The following is a 20,600-nucleotide window of genomic DNA, read 5'->3' on the forward strand; positions in this document are numbered from 1 at the left end:
ACTGTGGATTTCTTGGGGTTTAAAATTGATGCATCAGGCATCCACCCCACAGATGCTAAGATTAAGGCCATCATCGAGGCACCACGACCACAGAACAAGACGGAGTTGCAGTCATTCCTGGGACTTATTAACTTTTATCATTCATTCTTACCCCAGAAAGCTTCGGTAGCTGAACCATTACATAGACTTTTGCAGAAAAAGACTGTGTGGCGATGGGGGCGGGAGCAGCAGAAGGCTTTTGACTCCTTGCGAGAAATGCTGAGTAGCAGGAGCGTCCTTGCTCATTATGATGAGTCGAAGCCGCTGGTCCTGGCATGTGATGCCTCTCAATACGGCCTGGGGGCTGTGCTGAGTCATAGGGAACCGGATGGGTCGGAAAAGCCCATCTCTTTCTATTCCCGTACGTTGTCACCCACGGAGCGCAACTATGCTCAAATTGATAAAGAGGCACTAGCAATTGTGTCGGGAATCAAAAGGTTCTATGATTATTTGTACGGTCGCCAATTCTCCATTGAAACGGACCACAAACCACTGTTAGGGTTGTTCAACCCAAACAAACAAACGCCACAAATTCTCTCCCCCAGAATGTTGCGTTGGTCAATATTCCTGAATGGGTTCCAGTACACCTTGACCCATGTGCCGGGGAAACATTTGTGCCACGCTGATGCGCTGAGTCGATTGCCCCTTCCTGGCGGGAGCAATGAGGATCCTGCTCCGGCGGAGCACATTATGATGCTAGAAACACTTCCGGGGGCTCCTGTAACAGCTACGGATATAGCTGAGAAAACGAGGAAAGATGCTGTTCTCTCCCGTGTGCTCACTTGGGTGGGGAGGGGGTGGCCAGGTGGTCCGCATGAAGAAAAATTCAGGCCTTATGCGACAAGGCAGCACGAATTGTCCATGCATAAGGGTTGTCTCCTATGGGGAGATAGGGTGATCATCCCAGCACCACTGAGAAACAGGGTTCTTGAGACGCTTCACATGGGACACCCGGGAATGGTCAGGATGAAGTCGCTAGCCCGATGTTATGTGTGGTGGCCTGGAATGGACCAGAACATAGAACAATGGGTACGAACATGCAAGGCATGCCAAGAGGTGCGGCCAGAAGTGGCCAGAGCACCAGTCCACTGGTGGGAGCAGTCCAGGACTCCCTGGAGCCGGCTGCACATAGATTTTGCTGGGCCATTCCAAGGGAAAGTCTTTTTGGTTATCGTTGATGCATATTCCAAATGGTTAGAAGTGGCGATGGTCCCTAGCATGGCATCAGCTGCCGTAATCAAGGTGTTGAGGCAGCTGTTTGCAACCCACGGGTTACCTGAGACCATTGTATCAGATAATGGGGCAGCTTTTGTATCCCAAGAATTCAGGGCATTATTGGCTGATAACTTCATAAGAGGGGTCACATCCACGCCCTTTCACCCATCCTCCAATGGGCAGGCTGAGCGCATGGTAAGAACAGCCAAAGAATCCATTGCGCGCTTAATGGAGAGTAACTGGTCGGCTCGCATTGCGCGAATGTTATTCTTGCAGCATGCGACGCCGTGTACTGCGACGGGCAAGTCACCAGCCGAGCTGCTCTTAGGTAGAAGACTGGTAACGGTGCTGGATTATGTCCACCCAGATAAAATGCCAAACCGTAATTCAAGAGCAACCCCCCCAGGCTGAGACTGACACAACAAGGTATCTCGCCCCTGAAGATCTGGTCTGGGTGAGGAACTATTCACGAGGTCCGCGGTGGGTGGCCGGTGTGATCACCCGGGCTAGTGGACCTGTGTCCTATTATGTGACCTTGGAAAATGGGCAAGTTTGGAAGAGACATATAGATCAGCTGAGGCGCCGGGCGCTCAGCAGGGAGGAGTCAGAGAATTCATCCCTGGCTAATGACGCACAGCTGCGAGACCAGAGTGAAGATGGCCCAGAGGTGCAGTCACCAGGGGCTTCAGCAAATGAACCAGGGTCTGCTAGTCCTCAGGATGACGAGGTACAGGTAGGGGACCCTGAGATGTCTGGGACTCCATCTGTTCCTGACGAAACCCCTATAGCAGCCCCTCCACCAAAGGTAACACCCAATCCAGAACCTGCAACACCTGTTGTCAGGAGATCAAGTAGAAGTTGTAGGACCCCACAGTACCTGAGGGATTACGTCTGCTGTGCTCACTAGGGGGGGAGGGGTGTTGTGTATTGAGTCAAAGGATTTTATCTCTGTATTATTATTGTCTGTATTTGCATTAGGATAAAGTAACTGCCTTTTGGTTCCAGAGGGTACAGCTACTATTGGTTCATTTAAGCTGCTGTATTTGGATCCTCTGTCTTATTGGTTCCCTCCAAAAGGCAGCACTGTGATTGCCTGATATTGTTCCCTCCAAAATGTATCCCTTCCTAGCCAGTCCCCTGTCCCTATAAATGTAGCCTTCCTGCCCTCACAGTCAGTCTTGTTCACTTTAATAAAGAGCTGTTACTTGAGAACTGTCTCCAGCATGTTTTGTCAAGAGAGCTGAAATCACAAACCCCACGTCACAACAGAGGCAATTGTGGTTAAATCCCTTTCTGCATCAGACCTGAAGAGACAATCTCTTAGGTACCTCTTATCCATCTTCATGATCACATGAAGATCTTGTAATTCAGCGTTTCTCAACCGCTGTTCCGCGGCACACTAGTGTGCCGCGAGACGCTGGCTGGTGTGCCGCGATGTGCGGCGACGAGAAGGGCGATTTGCATTGTCACGTGCCTGGCGGCCGCCAATAATCAGCACTGACCCGCCGGAAAGCAATATTTCTCCTCCTCTTTCCCAAAGCTCAGTGCAAACGAGCCTGGCGGCCGCCAATACACATCTCTAACCCACCGGAAAGCAATATTTGGCAAGTGTTTCTTACAGTCTTAATTATAATATAGGGCAGCACAGAGTTAAATTTTTTAACTTTTTTAATGGTGGTGTGCCTCGTGATTTTTTTCACGGAACAAGTGTGCCGTGGCCCAAAAAAGGTTGAGAAACACTGTTGTAATTGATATTGGGTCAAGAGGCGTTGGATGCCATCCTTCCAACATTTGGTCTGTTCTTGTTCTGTGTGGGACATAGCAGGGAATCTCTCCTCTGAGAGAGATTGAAGTCTTTTCACATAGTTTAGCCTGTGACCATTCACTGAACTTTCCGGTCACACCTTGTATTTTAGACTGTAAATGTTGCCTCCCACCTGACACCCATTCCAGGCAAAATCTGGCTCATTGAATGGTTGGAATCTATAGATAATCACTACGTTGAATGTTTTTTCAACTCCAGAGTAGGTTATTGTTTCCACCCTGGTTCTTAAAGAATAACCCTGAATTTAATAGCCAGTACAAGCAGTTGTGATTTTTGCAAATGCCCTGGCCTTAAGGTAAAATAAATTTGCTATTTCTGTGTGAACTTTTAACAGGTAAGATTCAACGAGATGGGAAAAAAGTTGAATCTTGTAAACCAATTCTTAAAGTAGAATACAAGACCTGTAAAAATAGGTAAGTAAGGTTTTTCCCCACATTGTCCTTTACTGTGCTGGAAGCTTAATCACATGAGTAGCTGTGCTGAACCTCACATACATGCTGTTTCTGGAACACAGAGACTGGCAGAATGCTGTCGGTTCCATGTCCACTCTCAGAAAAACAAAACAAAAAAGCACACAGCTAGACTTTGCCCCATTTTAAAACATAGGTCTAGAAAACCTCTTTAAAGCCTATGAATATGCTGTGGACATCACCTTCGTACCTTCTGGAATAGTTGTCCTAAAAGTTTCTGTATTGCAGGCCTTAAGGGGGAGGGCCCCTAGCCTCACTTCCCAGCATATTTCCATATGAAAGTGCTATAAAACAATCTGCTTGAAGCAGAGCTGCTAAAAATAGCAGGCAGTCATGGGATAAATGGACCAGTGGCTTGACTTGGATCAGGCAGCTTCATAATTAAATCTTTTCGCTACTCAGTTCCAGAACCCTATAAAGATCAATGTGAGTCCTTAGAATTTAATCACAATTTACATACAGACTGCATTCCTTTTTTCAACTTGCAAAAATATTTGGGCTGAAAGTCAGTGCAAAAATCTGAAACAATCGTTTATTTTTTTCATTTCTTCCTAATATAGTGAGCCTTTTACCATTTTTTCTGGTGGACTTTCTTATGACAAACCTTGGAGAAGACCAAGTCTGACGATCATGCATGGAAAAGCAATTACAGTACTTGAAATGGACCATCCCATTGTCGACTTTTTAACTCTTTGTGAAACTCCGTACCCAAATGGTGAGCGTTTTTGCATTACAATCTTAGCATGAGGTCTGAAAGCTAGTAGTGACCTTGTACTCACAGTAAAGCTGAGAGACCAAAGATGGCTGGGGTGCAGTTGGTTGAAAAAAATCCTCCAATAATTCTAGTCTCAAAGGTTCCGCCACCCGCAGTCGGTCTAGGATTTTGCAGAGCCGCCTCATTGTAGGCAGATCTTTGTGCCTTGTCTATGGGAATGTGTGGAGCAGAGAGTTTGTTCATACTCATATTGTCAAAAGTTACTGAAGTGTCCCTCAATTTGAGTGTGTGTATCAGATCTGATCTGTATGTGCCATAACAGCAGTTACCATAAAAAGTACTAGTTACAGGTAGATAGCCGTGTTGGTCTGCCGTAATCGAAACAAAATAAAAAAATTCATTCCAGTAGCACCTTAGAGACCAACTAAGTTTGTCATTGGTATGAGCTTTCATGTGCATGCACACTTCTTCAGACAAACTTAGTTGGTCTCTAAGGTGCTACTGAAAGGAAGTTTTTTATTTTGTTTCATAAAAAGTTCTTCTGTGTAGTTCGGGCCAAATGTGGCAGTGGGAACAATGTAATAGGCTTCCAATGTGGATTTTCTGGATTGCATGATGAGTACCCAGGTGGCACCACAGTTCTTCAGTGCCTCACATGAAAGGTGCTCCAATGAAAACTGGTTGGTTGGCATCTGTATGTCTCAGGAGACAATGGAAGAGTGAACCTTTGGGATGAAGTTGGAGAGTTACAGCTCCTGCTGTGGCTCTAGAGACCAATATGGGAGAGACATGGTTTGTTGCAGCTGGGGCAGATAAAGCCATCCAATTGTGCTGATTTAGGTGTACCATGGTGTTTCTTCTTTCTGTACAGTCATACCTTGGTGAACAGCTTAGTTCCCAAACGTTTTGGCTCCCAAATGCACAAACCCAGAAGTGAGTGTTACGGTTTGCGAACTATTTTTGGAAGCCAAACATCCGACTGGGCTTCTGCAGCTTCTGATTGGCTGCAGGAACTTCCTGTAGCCAATCAGAAGCCGTGCTTTGGTTTTTGAATATTTTGGAAGTCGAATGGAATCCGTTCCGGAAGTCCATTCGACTTCCAAAATATTCAAAAACCAAAGCACGGCTTCTGATTGGCTACAGGAAGTTCCTGAACGGATTCCATTCGACTTCCAAGGTACAACTGTACTTCTTCCTGTACTCCGCCCAACGGTCATTCCTCATCTGGTCACTGCTGCAGATACACAACTTGACTGTCTCCAAGCGCTGCAGTCATCTGCAAGGGATTCCTACACTGCGGGGTTAATGTTGCCAGCCTTCATGTCATGTTTGCAGACATCTTTGAAATGCAGAGTTGATCTGCCAATGGGCCTGGTGCCTGAAGAAGACGTCTTTGCGGGTCCTGACATCTTCCATTCTGTGGACATGGCCAAGCCAGCATAGATATTGCTGAGACATGCTGTGAACATGCTGGGAATTTGGGCTTGGAAGAGCACATCATTGTCTGAGACTGTGTCCTGCCATGTTATGCCCCAAATCTTCCTGATGCAGCACAAGTTGAAGGCATTGAGGCGTCGCTCCTTGTCTTTATACTAAAGACAAATTTATAAGTTCATAACAATTACGTTTATGACCAAAATAACATCATCTCGTCATCAGTGTTCCAGACAGGCTTTTTCCTTTTTAAAAATCGTTTTATTAATTTTTCCAAACCGTAATTAATAACAGGATAAATTTCAACTCATGGTACAGCTCATAAGGCAGCTACATAACTTACAGTTCAATAGTTCCCTTCCCATTTCCCACATCCATACCCTTTCTCTCCATTTTCCCATTATAAATCTTCCCCTTTCCTTCACAGTGAAGTCTTATCTGCATCAGTAGGAATGTAGTTTAAAAGCATTTATTTCAGTTTGGAAAACCCTCTTCAGCTATTCAGGACCCTGCCTAAAATCCTTCATTTGTGGATGTATATGATCTGGTTATTATTTAATGTCCTAGTTCACTAATATTTGTGCTTAATTCTTGATTCTTAGAAGTGCAAGAACCCTACGCTGTAGTTGTACTATTGGAAAAAGATCTCATTGTCGTTGATCTGACTCAAAGCAAGTAAGTATATCGTCTGCAAGATGCTCCCACTCATTTGAATGAAGGTCAGCATTATTTATTTATTTTATCCAAGTTTGGAAATATAGAATAACAAAAATAAACAAGCTCAGTTTCCATCTGTAATTGTGTAAAATCCATCTTTAAAGTACGCAATTTAGAGTCTCTTGCTGTGTAATCACTTTTTATGTGCCTTTGCAAAGCTTGTTGAGTTTTTTGTTTTCCATTTTCGTAATTAAAAAAAGGTGGGAAGAAAATATTCTGGGATTAAAGTTCCAAGTGATGAATGTATTGCTTTTATTACATAAAAGTTTGTGACTCTGTTGTTTTCTCTATGTTTCCCCCCCATAACTTTCTTGCTTATCCTACACTCTTTAGTCTTGCCACCTCAGGTCTTTGCAAAGAGTTGAAAGAGAATGAAGACCTGTCCTTCATTTTGTTGGGTTAACTTGGTCCCCGTCACCCAGATTAAATAGAGGCAAAACTGCCTCATAGTGGAATTTTTTCCCATAGATTGCTACTATGTTTTATTTGAGCAAACTTTATGAATTACATAATTTTCTGCTTTGAAAGGTGTGCTAATACAATCCCATAAAATATCTTTCTCAATTAGCTTTCCAATATTTGAAAATCCTTATCCCATGGACATTCATGAATCACCAGTTACCTGCACAGACTATTTTGCTGACTGTCCTCCAGATTTGATTCCTGTGCTATATTCCATAGGCGCTAAGCATAAGAAGCAAGGATACAGCAATAAGGTAAAAAGAGAAAAAGTTGGGTGCATTTTATTGAAGCAGAACTGTATACGGTATTTATTGGCACAGTCTTCTGTGTAAAGCCTCCAAACTGTACTGTCTGCTTTACAGTACAAGCTTTTAAAAATAAAACTTATTAGTTGATGATGTAATGCAGTTAGGAATGTGGCCAAGCAGGTTTCTTTTGAAAGCATATTCCAAATGGTTTGTGCTTCTTCTTTGTTTGATTTACTGGGTTGAAAGATAGAACACATAGCATAGCTTCTCCTTCAAATTTCAGGGGGATAGGAGGGACAAGAGAGAGAGAGAGAGAGAGAGCCCTCCTGAAGGTACATAGGAACCACCCAATTTAGGGCTTAAAAGTAAGCACTGGAATCTGGCCCTAAAGCACAAAGACAGCAGCTATAGTTGAACGATGACCAAAGTTTATTTTTCTCCCTTAAAGAATTCTGTTAGCTTTACCCCTCACACTTCCCAACAACCCTTAAGAAACTACAGTACCCAGAATCCTTTGGGAGGGGGAGAGAATGAGTGTGCTTTAAAGCAGGGGTCAGCAAACTTTTTCAGCAGGGGGCCGGTCCACTGTCCCTCAGACCTTGGGGGGGGGCTACTATATTTTGAAAACAAAAAATGAACGAATTCCTATGCCCCACAAATAACCCAGAGATGCATTTTATATAAAAGCACACATTCTACTCATGTAAAAACACACTGATTCCCGGACTGTCCACGGGCTGGATTTAGAAGGCGATTGAGCCAGATCCGGCCCCCGGGCCTTAGTTTGCCAACCCATGCTTTAAAGGTATAGTGCAGAGCTTTCTAAACTTTTTATGTTGGTGAAACACTTTTTAGACATGCATAATTTCACTACACAGTAATTCAATTTTACTAGCTAAACCAGAGGTTAAACTAACACCTTTCCAGCCCCAGGAGGAGCACACACAACATTCACATGATATAGCTACATACTGCAGCTGACACACTAACGTGTTGTGACACACAGTTTGGAAAGCTCTGGCATAGTGTGTACACAGCCAAGGAAGGTGTCCCCTCCATTGACGCAGACACTTGTTTTCAAATACCTCTCTGTAATCCAGAATCCCATTACATTGTAATCCAGAAACCTGTTTTAATGAAAGATGACATTTTGAGTATTCAGTGTCAGTACTGAATTTAAAAGCAAGAAGTTGCTTTCTGTATTCCTGTGCAAAAGTGCCACTGAACCTACAATGAAATGGTTCACATCCAGTCATTATATTTAAAATATACAAACATATATACAATTGTAAGTAGTCACTTTCCTAGAAATAAAATGCAGCATTTCAATATTCTAAATGTAACTCCTCTGATGGTGTTTAGGAGTGGCCTATCAGTGGCGGAGCATGGAACCTTGGAGCACAGACGTATCCTGAAATTATCATAACAGGGTAAGGAAGCTGCTATTATAGGATGCTGCTTACTGAAGGAGTGGTGGGCCCATTTATGGACCCAACCAGTTTCTAATTTGCCCTTGATCTTGCCAGCTGTCCTAGGGGGTTGTCTCTGGTGATTCACAAATTGACTTCCAGGCTTCCTTTCCCAGTTTTCAGAGCTCAGTCTTTCCATGCTTTAATGAGGAGTTGAAAGGTGTGAGGCAAATAGGGTATTCACAGCTGCCTGACAAGGACTGGCTGTCACGATGACTTACAGCTGTGTTCAGACTGTCTCCCTCACTGCAGGGAGACCGAGGGCCCTTAAAGACGGGTGATGTCCTGCAGGTGTGTTTCACAGCACATGCTTAACACAGGCACCCCCAAATTCAGTCCTCCAGTTGTTTTGGGACTACAACTCCCATCATCCCTGACCACTGGTCCTGTTAGCTAGGGATGATAGTAGTCGTCGTCCCACTACAGCTGGAGGGCTGAGTTTGGGGGTGCCTGGCTTAACACAATAATAGTGAATTCATGGTGGATTTAATTGTGCTTTATTAGTTGTTCTACAGTGTTTCCTCATTGATGTGTGGATGGACTTCAGCATGAAGTTGTAGGATATGCACTGATTGGAAAAGAAGCAGTGTGACTGCCGAAAACATTTGTTGCTGCGAACAGTATTGAAAGTGGGATTGCATTTGACTGACCCAATAGCACCATGAGCATAAATCATCATGAATGTGCAATATATAGGACATCTGCAGGGCATAGCTGCCAAGTTTTCACTTTTCTCGCGAGGAAGCCTATTCAGCATAAGGGAAAATCCCTGTAAAAAAGGGATAACTTGGCAGCTATGCTGCAGGGGGCCTTGGTATATATGTGATGTGTACAAACTGGAGCTTTAAAGCACGTGTGAAGCAGATGGGCAGGGTATAAATAATAAAATTATTCTTCTTTCCCTCAAAGAATCCTAGCCACTGTAGTCTGTTGTATCTCTGTGAAGGGTTAAACTAGAATGCCCAGAATTCTTTGAGGGAAGAAATGTGTTTTGAATGTGCTTTAAATCTCCAGTTTGTACACAGCCTTACTAAAAGGTTAAACGTTCTGTACTTTGTTTTAATTGACTTTTAACCTTTTTTTTAAGTCATGCAGATGGAGCAGTGAAATTTTGGGATGCTTCTGCCAGTAAGTGCCAAAACACAATTCTTAAACCATTAATAACTGCATGCTACAAATTTAAGAGAAATAATTGTTTAATTTGTTCATTATTGAAAGGATAGGATTAAACAAAATAATTGTTTAATTTGTTCATTATTGAAAGGATAGGATTAATGTAACGAATGGAATGAAATTAATTCCTGACATTGCAGTGGGAATGTTGGTGGAGGGAGACCCACATCACTGTGTGGTTTCTGTGTCCAAAGCCATTTGTTCCCCTCTGCCTCCCATTTCTGTGACATCATGCTCCAGGGTGACAAAATAAGAGATCCTGAAATGTATATATGTTGATTTCTTTTTAATTCTAAATCAGAGATGGCCAACCTTTCAACATCTCACTCTTCTACACATTTTTTCAAGGTAGAGGAATTATGTTTCTAGGGACAGGGTGATCAAGTGAAACATTCAAATGACAACTAGTTTTTACGCACGTTTACCTGGGCATAAACCTCACTGAACCCAGCGTGAATTACTTCTGAACAATGCATGGGGTTTATGAAAATTATTATGGCTGGAATTCAACTGAACAGCTCCACTAGCGCAAGTGCTTTTGGCTGTGCAATGGAACTTCCCATCCCTGTCCTCTTCCCACATGTCTTCTTAATCTGCTGCAGAGTGTTGGGGGGGGGGATCCAAAACAGATTTAGGAAGCATGCAGGGAGAGGAGAGGAAGAGAAAGTTCTGTAGCTCAGCCAGCAGAACTGCTTAGTTTGATACTGCCCTGTGTGTGCACTAAATAGAAAACAACAAGTATTCCCTCTCCATTGGTTCTGGAATGAAATGTAGTGTGTGTTGTAGCCCTAAGAAACAAAATGAAGAAGGGGGAATTTCAGAGATGTTTTAATTCTGTGCTATGTGGCAACACACAGTGGGGAATATCAGTACAGTATAGCTTGTGGTGGTGGAACAGTGGTTATATCTAGTTGTTGTGTTGGTTGATTTCCAAGTGAATCAGCCACACACTATTATCAGTGAGAGTAGCCTTGATCCTGCAGAACTGGTTTGGCATCCTTTTCCCCCCTCATCTTCTTCCCCTGCCCCATCTTTAACCTTTGAGCAGGTGGAAGTACGCACTTGTGAATCTGTGGTTGGGCTTAATTTGAAAACCTTTAAATTTCAGAGTCAAAAGGCTGGGGGAAGGGGCAGGGAAGAGGAATGGAAGATCCCTGGATCCAAAAAGGAAGAGGGGTGGTGGTGCAGGAGGAAGAGGCTCATTGCAGTCCCAAGTTCTTGGATGCTCACTTTCTTCCACCTCCTTCTCTCCCCTACCCCTTTCTCTCTCCTGTGCAACGCATCACTTTTGAGCGATGTTGTTTACTACAGGGGAGTGATTCTCTTGTTCTCCTACTTTGTGGCACTGTTACTGTGACTTGGAAGGTAGGATGTCTGTGCTGCCACCGCACACCAATCCCAGTTGCTGTTTCTCCAACATGTCAATTACACTGTTCCGTACAGAGCATGGAGCAAGAATCAACACATTTGCAAAAGAGGCAGTTCAATTAGTCTGCAATAGTAATCATGGCCTCCACTCAGCAGAGCCTTGGGACTGACTTGAAGTGGTGAACCATATGCCGCTCAAACACTTTGTCTATTAGCCGGCTCTTTCTTGACTCCAAGCAGGACTCTGGGTTGCCATGTTATTAGGACAGAAGTTTGGCACTACATCCAAGTACATTTGTTTTGGATCTCGTTAAATGGGTGGTTGTTTTAGGAATTTTGCCATTCCTTTTTAGAACAGTGTAGCATGAATGAATGCAAATTCAGACTCTGCTTCCAGTGCCTTTAGCCCTTTCTGTTTGCTCTGCAAACAAAAAAGGAGACTAGCAGGTTGATTGCTATGCCCGTGGAACAGAAACACATATCTGTGTTGTGAGGAATGCTTTGTTGTGAGCAATGCTTTGCTGTCTGAGGTGCTTTTTAATTTTGTGTTTTAATGTTGTAACCCACCCTGGAACCTCAGGAATTAATAATAATTAATTCCAGTGCTGAGTGACACAGAGTTGTGTGTTAAAGAAAGATGAAAGAATTCACATTACTTAAGAACCTCCTGTAGCATGTAGCATGGAATTGTGTTTAGAACAAGGGAGATACAGTATTTCATACAATGTGACCCCTGAGCAGCAGTTGTGTTCCCTAAAAATGCCAATGCAGTGCTACCCCATCAGGGAAAGGTGCTTCAGTCTGAATTGCACCAGTGTTACAGAAAAAAAATACTGAAAATACATTTGTATCCCATACAAATGTGTTGATAATTGTTGCAAACAATTCAGCAATAGACATATGAAGGGAGTTGTTAGGTAAGGCCTTTTGAGATGTTCTCCCTCTATCTGTGTGGCTTGTGTATTTTTCTGCATTCACCTTGTTGGCGTTCCTTTTAGTTTCCCCTAGGTTTTAGGGTTCTTGCTTTTGTCCAGGATGGTTTGGTAGATTGGAGATCCTTCCCATGGATGAGTCAATCAGCAGTTGGCCTTGCTCCTTGATTAAAAGGGGGAGGGAATGTCCTGAAGGATATTTAATGCCTCCCTTGAGAATAGGAACGTATGGTAAGAAAAAATCCTGGGTTTTGCACTTTTCAAATGGAAGCCAGTAATGTCAGGCTGGCCAGACATATATTGAACAACCGTGTCCAACTTGATGTGCTTACAAGATGGATGGGGTGATAGATAAAGATTTGAGCACCCTTTGCTCATTTTATGAACTCAGAATTGTATGAATATCTTCAGTATATATATTTTCATTCTTTTTATTGTAATCTTAAAAGGCATTACACAAAAAAGCAAAGAAAGTAAATGGGCAGGATTGAACTCAAGGTGTTGCATGTGTGGAACGTGGTCCGCTTGTGCAAGAGGAACGTGATCCCTCTCCTCTCCACCCAGTAAATCAGCTCTGGTGTTGTGGGGGGAACCCCAGCACAGGTTTGGAGGGAGTGCAGAGGGGGTTAAGTCCCATTGCATGAGTGGACCTTGTTCTGCACACACCTACTCCACTTAGTGCTACATTGGATTCCATCATATATCTTCAATTTTTTTAAGGTAGAAGATTCCTTCTGTTGAAAGGTTGACCTTTTTCATACGCCCTAAAATAGCAGGGCTCTATCCTGTTGCTAAGATATGTCTCTCTTTTTGGTCATCTCTGAGAGCAGAGAACAGATAACGGTAGGCATGATCTAGTATGAAACTCAAGAATGTTGCATTTTGCACTGTTTCACTGTAGTATCTAACAATACTGGAAAAGACTGATTGTGATATTTACAGATAATGAGCATATATTAATCTAGTTTGAAGCAATATAATAGATGTCTTCAATATTCTCCAGTTACACTGCAGATGTTATACAAGTTAAAAACCTCAAAGGTTTTTGAAAAGCAGAAGTTAGAAGGAAAACCAACGCCAGAAAACATGGAAGAGGATCCTTTTGCCATCCAGTTGATGTACTGGTGCCCTGAAAGTAGACTATTTTGTGTAGCAGGAGTCTCTGCATATGTTATTGTTTACAGATTCAGCAAGCATGAAGTTAATACTGAAATCTCAGTAAGTTTGCATGAGTTTTGCTTATATATTGCATTGCTTACTTCAAGGCTTGGTGGGGAGTTTTTAAACACATCAGATTCCACGGTTGCATGTAGCATAAGTGAAAAGCTTAGATTTTGTTAAGTAAAATTTCAGATAGATGGGATGTTGCAACACAGAACTATGTTTGAAACAGGCAATGCAATAATGACTGCATGTTTTAACTCCCTCTATATAATGTATAAATATATACAATATAATATATGCAAGTGATTGTAACACTATTTCATGTGTTCTACTGTGAACTGTTATGTAGGAAGGCCCTCGGTACAGATTGCAGTTGAGCCAGTTGATTACTTTAAAAAAACAACAACACAAAATCAAATTCTCAGATGCAAAACATTTTACTGGGTGGTACTGTCTTTCTTCATAATAACCTTGTGTTTCTGTTTCTGAGATAACATTACTGGCACAAAACTCCCAGGAGCCCAAATTCATGGTGCTGAATCTGTTGAACAACTGCTATAAGCACCCTCTATCTCGTGCTTAGGAAGAGAGAGCAAAAAAGCCAATTGTTTTCCCCAAACTTCAGGTCTTAGGTTATAAGACTTCCCATCCCATTTGTGTTAGTAGTTTAGATGAAAGTCAATTTCATCTTAAGTTGTTGTTGGGGGGGGGGCAGGTATTGGTTGGTTAATGGGCAAGTTCTGTGGATATTTAGTGGAGGATATTTAGTGTTGATGATCTTTTCATTCCTCCCCTTCATTCTAACTGAACTAATACCTTGTCAAATGAATCTCTTGAGAGCTGTACTAGGAACTGACCAGATTTATTCCTGCTGCTTATTTTTATTCAGAAAATACTCTGATTTCATAAAATAACTTGGGTTTTAATTTCCTTAAGTCTTTAGAGGTGCACCTCCAAAGTGAAACCGAAGATATCATTAGTCCCGAGGCAGAAATGATTTCTCCATTTCCAAATGCCTCTTCCCCCCTTCCATCTTTAAAAGATCTCTCAGGCAGTACAAACACTGTGGCATCTGAAGGAATGATGAAGGACAGTATCCCATGTCTCAGGTAAATAATTTAGATGCTTGAAAGGTTTGTTTCCCTCTCCCTCTGCTGTCCTCTCTTCTGTCACAGCTTAGGATATAAAATTCCTTAAGGCAGGCAGGGATTTTGTTTTGCTTTGCTTGGCTTGTATTGCACTGTGTAGAACCCATTAATGGCCAGTGGAATAGAGTGAAGCGGCATTCCTTTCGTAGCTTCCCAGAAGCTGTGCATTTAGTATTGTGGAGCCAAATTTATGGAATTCCCTTCCAGCTGAGGTCAGACAGGCTTCCTTGCTGCTTTATTATTATTATTATTATTATTATTATTATTATTGTTGTTGTTGTTGTTGTTGTTGTTGTTGTTGTTCCAGCAGGCGTTTTAATTGCTGCTTGATTTTCCAGTTGTAACTTATTTTTATTTTTCCGTATCTAGCACATCTAAATAAATAAATGAGATAAAAATTATTGAAATCAAACAGGATGATGATGTATCAAAGATGATATATAAAGAGGCAGATAAAAATATAGAAAGTATACTAGCCAAATGTTTTGACCACATAGTCTTCTTTGGTGGATCAAGCACTGGGCATTAGGAGGCAGGTGTGAGGAAGCAGTAACCTAAGGAGGCAGGGTGTGGGTTAAACATGGTCCCAGTTTTTATTGATTCCCATAGACTGCCTTGCAGGACATCTTTGGGAGAGGAAAAGGCTAAGGAGTAAACCCTACACAAATCCGAAGTAGAGTACCTAGGACAGTTGGATGGCACCATGTACTCCTGCAACTCCTGCAGCCAAGCTGGTGCCAAACATATTGTTCTGCTTTCCTTTGGACCACACTGGTCTTGTCATCTGGGCAGCCCAGGACCTCCAGACACACTGCCCAGGCTTGCTTCCCAGCAGCACTTCGGTGCTGCTAATGTAGCAAAACCAACACGGGGGATCGCAGTTACATATTACCAGTCTGCAGCCACAGCGGGCGCTGTGGTTCTCCAGTAGTTCCCTCTGGAGGCGCACTCCATTGCCTCTCGAGATAGACAGATGCCAACAACAACAACCACGGACTGGGGTTTTGTGCAGCTTCAGGCAATGATCCATCCACCAGGCAGTCTGTATTCAAGCCTGGTATTTTCACCTTGCCTGCCTGCTGGGTAACCTGAAGGAATTGTCGACAGGTCCCTCCATGACATGGGGCCACTCTGGGAGGTCCTGCCGCAACCTCCATATAACCTGCATACAGTAACCAACCGAGGTCACTGATTGACTCCCGGAGCCTGATCAGGCCCCATGTAGCAGCAGTCCCACTGACTGGTAAACAGACTGACTTCTTGCTGCCTACAGTGCATGACTTGGCCTAGGATGGCAAGCTTCAATCAATCCAACCTCCTGAGTCAGTTTATCTTCAGGCTTCCTACATTAGGTACAGCAGAGATTATTTTTTGAGAGAGAGAAAACCTTTGAGAGAAAACTTTATTATAGCCTATGTAGATTATTTCAGATATTCTGCCCTAAATCACAGTCTCTTCTGAAAGCTATAGATGCTTCCTAGGTGGATAGCTCAGTTAGTAGAACATGAGACTTAAATTCAGGGTTGTGAGTTCGAGCCCCATGTCATTGCAATGGGTTGGACTAGATGACCCTTGTGATCCCTTCGAACTCTACATTTCTATAGGCATAGAAGAGGAAGGATGAAAAGGCAGCTCCAGGAACACACTTAAGAACTGAATTCCCTCTCCATAGAGGCACGTTTGGCACCCACATGGCATAGTTTTCTTTACATGCTGAAGACACACCTCTTTGCCCTGGCCTTTGATACATTAGATATATATTTTATGACCCACCCTATTCTGTTGATAGAAATCTCTTTTAGTTTTTTCTAAGTTACTATATTTTTAAATAGGTGTAACCTCATGCTGAAGGGAGGGTAAGAAACCTAAATCATAATAACAAGTACAACCAATGAAAGCAGGGTTGCCATATTTCAAAGAGTGAAAATCCAGACAGAAAATTTGTTGAGCTTTCTTTATCTTTTTTTGGAGCAAAATCACAAAGAAATTGGACGTTCCTGAGGAAAATTGGCAAAAAATATACTGCCAACATGGGTTGCCATACATCCAGAGTTTTCTAGACATTTCGCCTATTTCTGTCCGGACACTGTTTGCGGCTGCAGTATTCCAGATATGTCCAGGACAATTCTGGTTGTCTGCCAACCCTAAATGAGAGTAGAGGTAATGCAACGGGAAGTTCTCTCCAAGTAGTTTTTACAGTTCTGTCTTCTGGTATAGCTTGGTCATTCTGTTCAGTTTGTCCTTTTGCTCTTAGTGTTAAGACTCGTGCTGTGAAGATGCCTCCTGGTTACCAAGCGGTCCTTGTTATTCAGTTGGTGTGTGCTGATGGCGACTCTCCCCAACAGATAACCAGCCTAACAGCAAACTCGGCATACGGCTTGTAAGTTAGCCCAAAATATTTTAATTTAATAGGTTACATTTTGTTCAGGAGGTCATGTTTCTGCCAGTGTTGCTTGCACTACTTTGCATTGCAACATGTCCTTTGGTGCTAAAGAGCTTGTTTTTTTCCAGGAGTGGGGGTGGGGGAAGCAGCAGGAGAATGGCAAAACTGCTCAGACCCATGCCTTCTAGGCACAGGGCAAGCATAAATGTTTCTGAGTCCTAACTATCAACAAAATTATCCCTTGGTTTGGTTACTAACTTGAGTGGTGCCTGCTGCTGTTCTTCCAACAATCAAGTCTCGTTGCTCCCAGAGAGGGACTTCTATTCAGTGTGTGGTGGCAGGAAGACCTGCACGTTAGCCACAGCATGCTGTAATGTAAGTGGCCAGATGGCTTTCTCTGGAGTGTTATAAAAGCCATCTGGAGTGTTAAAAAAAACAATCAGAGGCAGCACTAGAGCCCTGTATCCACAGCTACAGATTCTAAAGCAGGCTAAAGTAGAGATGATTTTACCTGGGTCATGAACTGCCTGGATTAAATCAGGTGAGTCCATTTTGGAATCCGAGATCTGTGGAATTTTCCTTCATCCCTAATGGCAATGCAGCCTCATGAGGTGGGAGAGGTTTAGCCCAGATGAGTTTCTCTTGTGCTAGCGATTCCAGTGCATTGAGGACATCCAAGGATGGTTCTGAGGACAATTCCATCTCCCATTCTGCAGCTCCATGGCCTCAGTCCCCTGAGCTGGAAAACTGGAGCCCAGGCTCATGACAAGCTGTGTATTGTATGTATTAAATGCATGTTCAGGGTGAACAGACGTGTTTCAGCGTCAATTGAATGAGATTTGGAGTAGTATTTCCACATCGCAAGAAGCATTTGGTTGGAGATGGGTGTAAATGGAATGAAGAGTCATGCATAACCCAACTTTTTCCTTTAACTGTGGGTGGATCATTGCTTGAAGCAGATAATACCAAAGCACAGTGTCCTTGAATAATGTTTCTTTCAACAGAGTTGCATTTGGAAACTGCAATGGTTTGGCTGTTGTGGATTTTATTCAGAAGACCACACTGCTGAGCATGGGAAGTCTTGAGCTCTATGGGTCAAGTGATCCTTATCAACGCCAGCCTCGTTCTCCTCGCAGAAGCAAGCAGTTTACTGCAGGTAGGAAATGAAATGTAATTAGGAAGAACCTGGACAGCATTTTCTCTTGTTGCCTGCAGTTTTTGGAATGGGTTAAAAATGCATGTGTGCTAGTTGAGAGAAAGTTCATAATGACATGAAAAGCATCGCACAGACTGCTTGTCATGTACTGATATTATTATTATTATTATTATTATTATTATTATTATTATTATTATTATTATATTTTACCCACCCTTCACCCTTAGGTTGTGTAGTGGGTTACAACAATTTAAAACATGATATTAAAATTATTATTATTATTATTATTTTAAAAAAACACCTTCTCCTGGGCTGCCACACCCCACCCAAGTCTCTGAGGGCAGTGGAGCTGTGAAGAAGGCCCTCTCTGCCAATCTTAACACCTGAGAGGATCTGTAAAGAAGGTTGCAGCCTAAATTGGGCCCAGAAACAAAATGGCAACCATTGCAGCTGGTTTTAAAGCAAGGGTTACATGAGATCTAAATAAAATCCCAGCTAGTAATCTGGCCACTGTGTTTTGAACCAATTGACGTTTCTGGGTGATCTTGAAGGATGACCAAGATGATAAAAGGTCTGAAAATCAAGCCTTATGTTGAGGGGGTCAGGTATTTTTACCCTGGAGAAGATCAGGCTGAGAGGAGAGAAGATAGCCATCTTCAAATACATAAAGGGCTGTCTTGTAGAAGATGGAGCAAGCTTGTTTTCTCTGGAGGGTAGAATCCAAGCCAATGGATTCAAGTTACAAGAAAGGAGATTCCGATTAAACACCAGGAAGAACTTTCTGATGGTAAGAGGTGTTCAGCTGTGGAATGTATTCCCTCAAAAGCTGGTGGACTCGTCTTCATTCGACTTTATTAAGATGAGGTTGGATGGCAATCTGTCATAGATGCTTTAGTTGAGACTCCCTCATTGCAGGGGTTTGGACTAGCTTACCCCCAGGGTCCCTTCCAACTTCACAATTCTTTGATTAAGAAGTTCAGAACAGACAACTTTCATGCTGAGCTACGCTGTGCTCTTGGTTAGCATTTTGATTCCTCCCCTTGTTAAATTCTTCAGAAAGCTAAGAAATGTTTAATTTGCATTCTGCCTTTATTACCTTTTAAAACATTAGTTGCAGCAAATGAAACAAACTCTGCACGTCTAAGCATTGGTACCTAAGTGCAGCAGTATGAAGATCACAAATTTCAGATATAGTATCACTCTATATAGAGCTTTCTGAAGCTCTGTATAGAGCTTACTCTTTTGAATCAGGTTTTTATTTACTTTTGTTTTGTTGGAAATCTACTCTTCAGAGAAGCTTCCAGGATAGTTGCTGACAGGGAGAGAATATTGTATTTTGGATGCTTTGAAAAATAAAAATTAATTTGTTTTAGACAACTACATACTGTAATAAATATTTCTTTCAAGGTTGGATTCAAGCTATGATTTGGTTGAAAGCCTCCACTGCTTGTAGTCTAGCAGTGAAGTTTTTAAATAGTTATACTGCTGAATAGGACAAACGCAAGAGACCCAACAGCTTCACAGGTAAACAGGTGGATGGGATGAGGCAGAAGTAGGCTGCCCGTAAGCATACGTACTCATGCAGCCAAAACACATCCATATATTCTTTTGCACAAACATGTGGAGAGTATGGAGATAAGTCAACACCCCCAATCTTTTTTCCAAGCATTCCAGGGCTTCTACTCTTTACTTGCTGGTAGGGGTGGAAGGATCAGTTCTCTCTTCTTTTTTCAGTTTCCCAAATCTCTGCAGCCGTTTGTATTTATTTATTTGTTTGTTTGTTTTTTAAAAACCTTCTGAAAAGTCACCAGCATTTTAGTGCAAATTTCTCATTTGTAGCACACACTTTTTGCAAGGCATTTCCTCCCAACATAATGCATTTTTACATGCTATTTTCAACACCATGTTCATTCTAATGCACATTTCCCCCTAATATATTCAGTTTTGTAAATCTTGTTTGGTTGGAGAATTGGGTTGCAAATTGTGGAGAAGTGTGAATTTTGAAGGATGGCAGTGTTTTTGGTTCGCATATTGTTCAGGAAAGTGTGGGTTTGGTTCGTCTTCAAATGCAACTGAATTGAACTGCTACCTCATCTTTGTCTCGTGCTCCAAGAGTATAGAACAATCCACATACTTTAGGAGTTGCCTAATGACTAAAGCACATCCTTTCTGTTTTTCCATTGGTCAGTAAGCATTTTCTCTCTAACCTAATTGGGAGAAGATTGGTTTTTCAATTGGTAGAAAGTTCAGAGGACACCTTAAGTCTGTTCTCCAAATACTATTTCTCTTCATAAATATGCTATAAGCTAAGAGCAAACACACATGATGATGGCAATCCTTGTTTAAATCTTCCTGATACCTATTTGAACCTTAAAAGCAGCTGGGGGTGGAGCAGAATTTGGATTTGGCTCCTGAAGCTGAGGAAGGAGGGATTTAATACCTACCTCCCAAGCCATTTCCTTGCTGGAAATTTCTCACTTGCAATTAGCCACAGTACAACAATTATTTTCTTTCTTCCTCCTCCTGCCCTCCATCAAGGACTAGTGACAGCTTCAGGGGCTCATTTCCATTGGGGAATTGGTGTGGAGCAAAGGGAATAGTCCTGCACAAGTGTCTCAGCCCTGACTGCTTACAAAGGTAGCAAGAAAGCTGAGTGATCAGTTATGGATATAGTGCGTCATG

The 20,600-nt window shown here is 42.4% G+C and overlaps 1 protein-coding gene across 1 annotated transcript in view; it reads left to right on the top strand.

The window, feature by feature from the left end:
- STXBP5L (syntaxin binding protein 5L) overlaps positions 1-20,600 on the top strand; it is a 72,742-nt gene that overhangs the window by 36,002 nt on the left and 16,140 nt on the right. Inside the window, exons 9-18 of the mRNA XM_035141186.3 lie at positions 3,414-3,492; positions 4,110-4,264; positions 6,301-6,373; positions 6,984-7,131; positions 8,488-8,555; positions 9,682-9,722; positions 13,071-13,285; positions 14,168-14,340; positions 16,634-16,759; positions 17,767-17,918. Coding sequence (XP_034997077.1) covers positions 3,414-3,492; positions 4,110-4,264; positions 6,301-6,373; positions 6,984-7,131; positions 8,488-8,555; positions 9,682-9,722; positions 13,071-13,285; positions 14,168-14,340; positions 16,634-16,759; positions 17,767-17,918 — 1,230 coding nt within the window. The remainder of the gene's footprint in view (positions 1-3,413; positions 3,493-4,109; positions 4,265-6,300; positions 6,374-6,983; positions 7,132-8,487; positions 8,556-9,681; positions 9,723-13,070; positions 13,286-14,167; positions 14,341-16,633; positions 16,760-17,766; positions 17,919-20,600) is intronic.

The sequence above is a fragment of the Zootoca vivipara genome, chromosome 15 (assembly GCF_965207765.1).
Source record: "Zootoca vivipara chromosome 15, rZooViv2.hap1.1, whole genome shotgun sequence".
Lineage (NCBI taxonomy): Eukaryota > Metazoa > Chordata > Lepidosauria > Squamata > Lacertidae > Zootoca > Zootoca vivipara.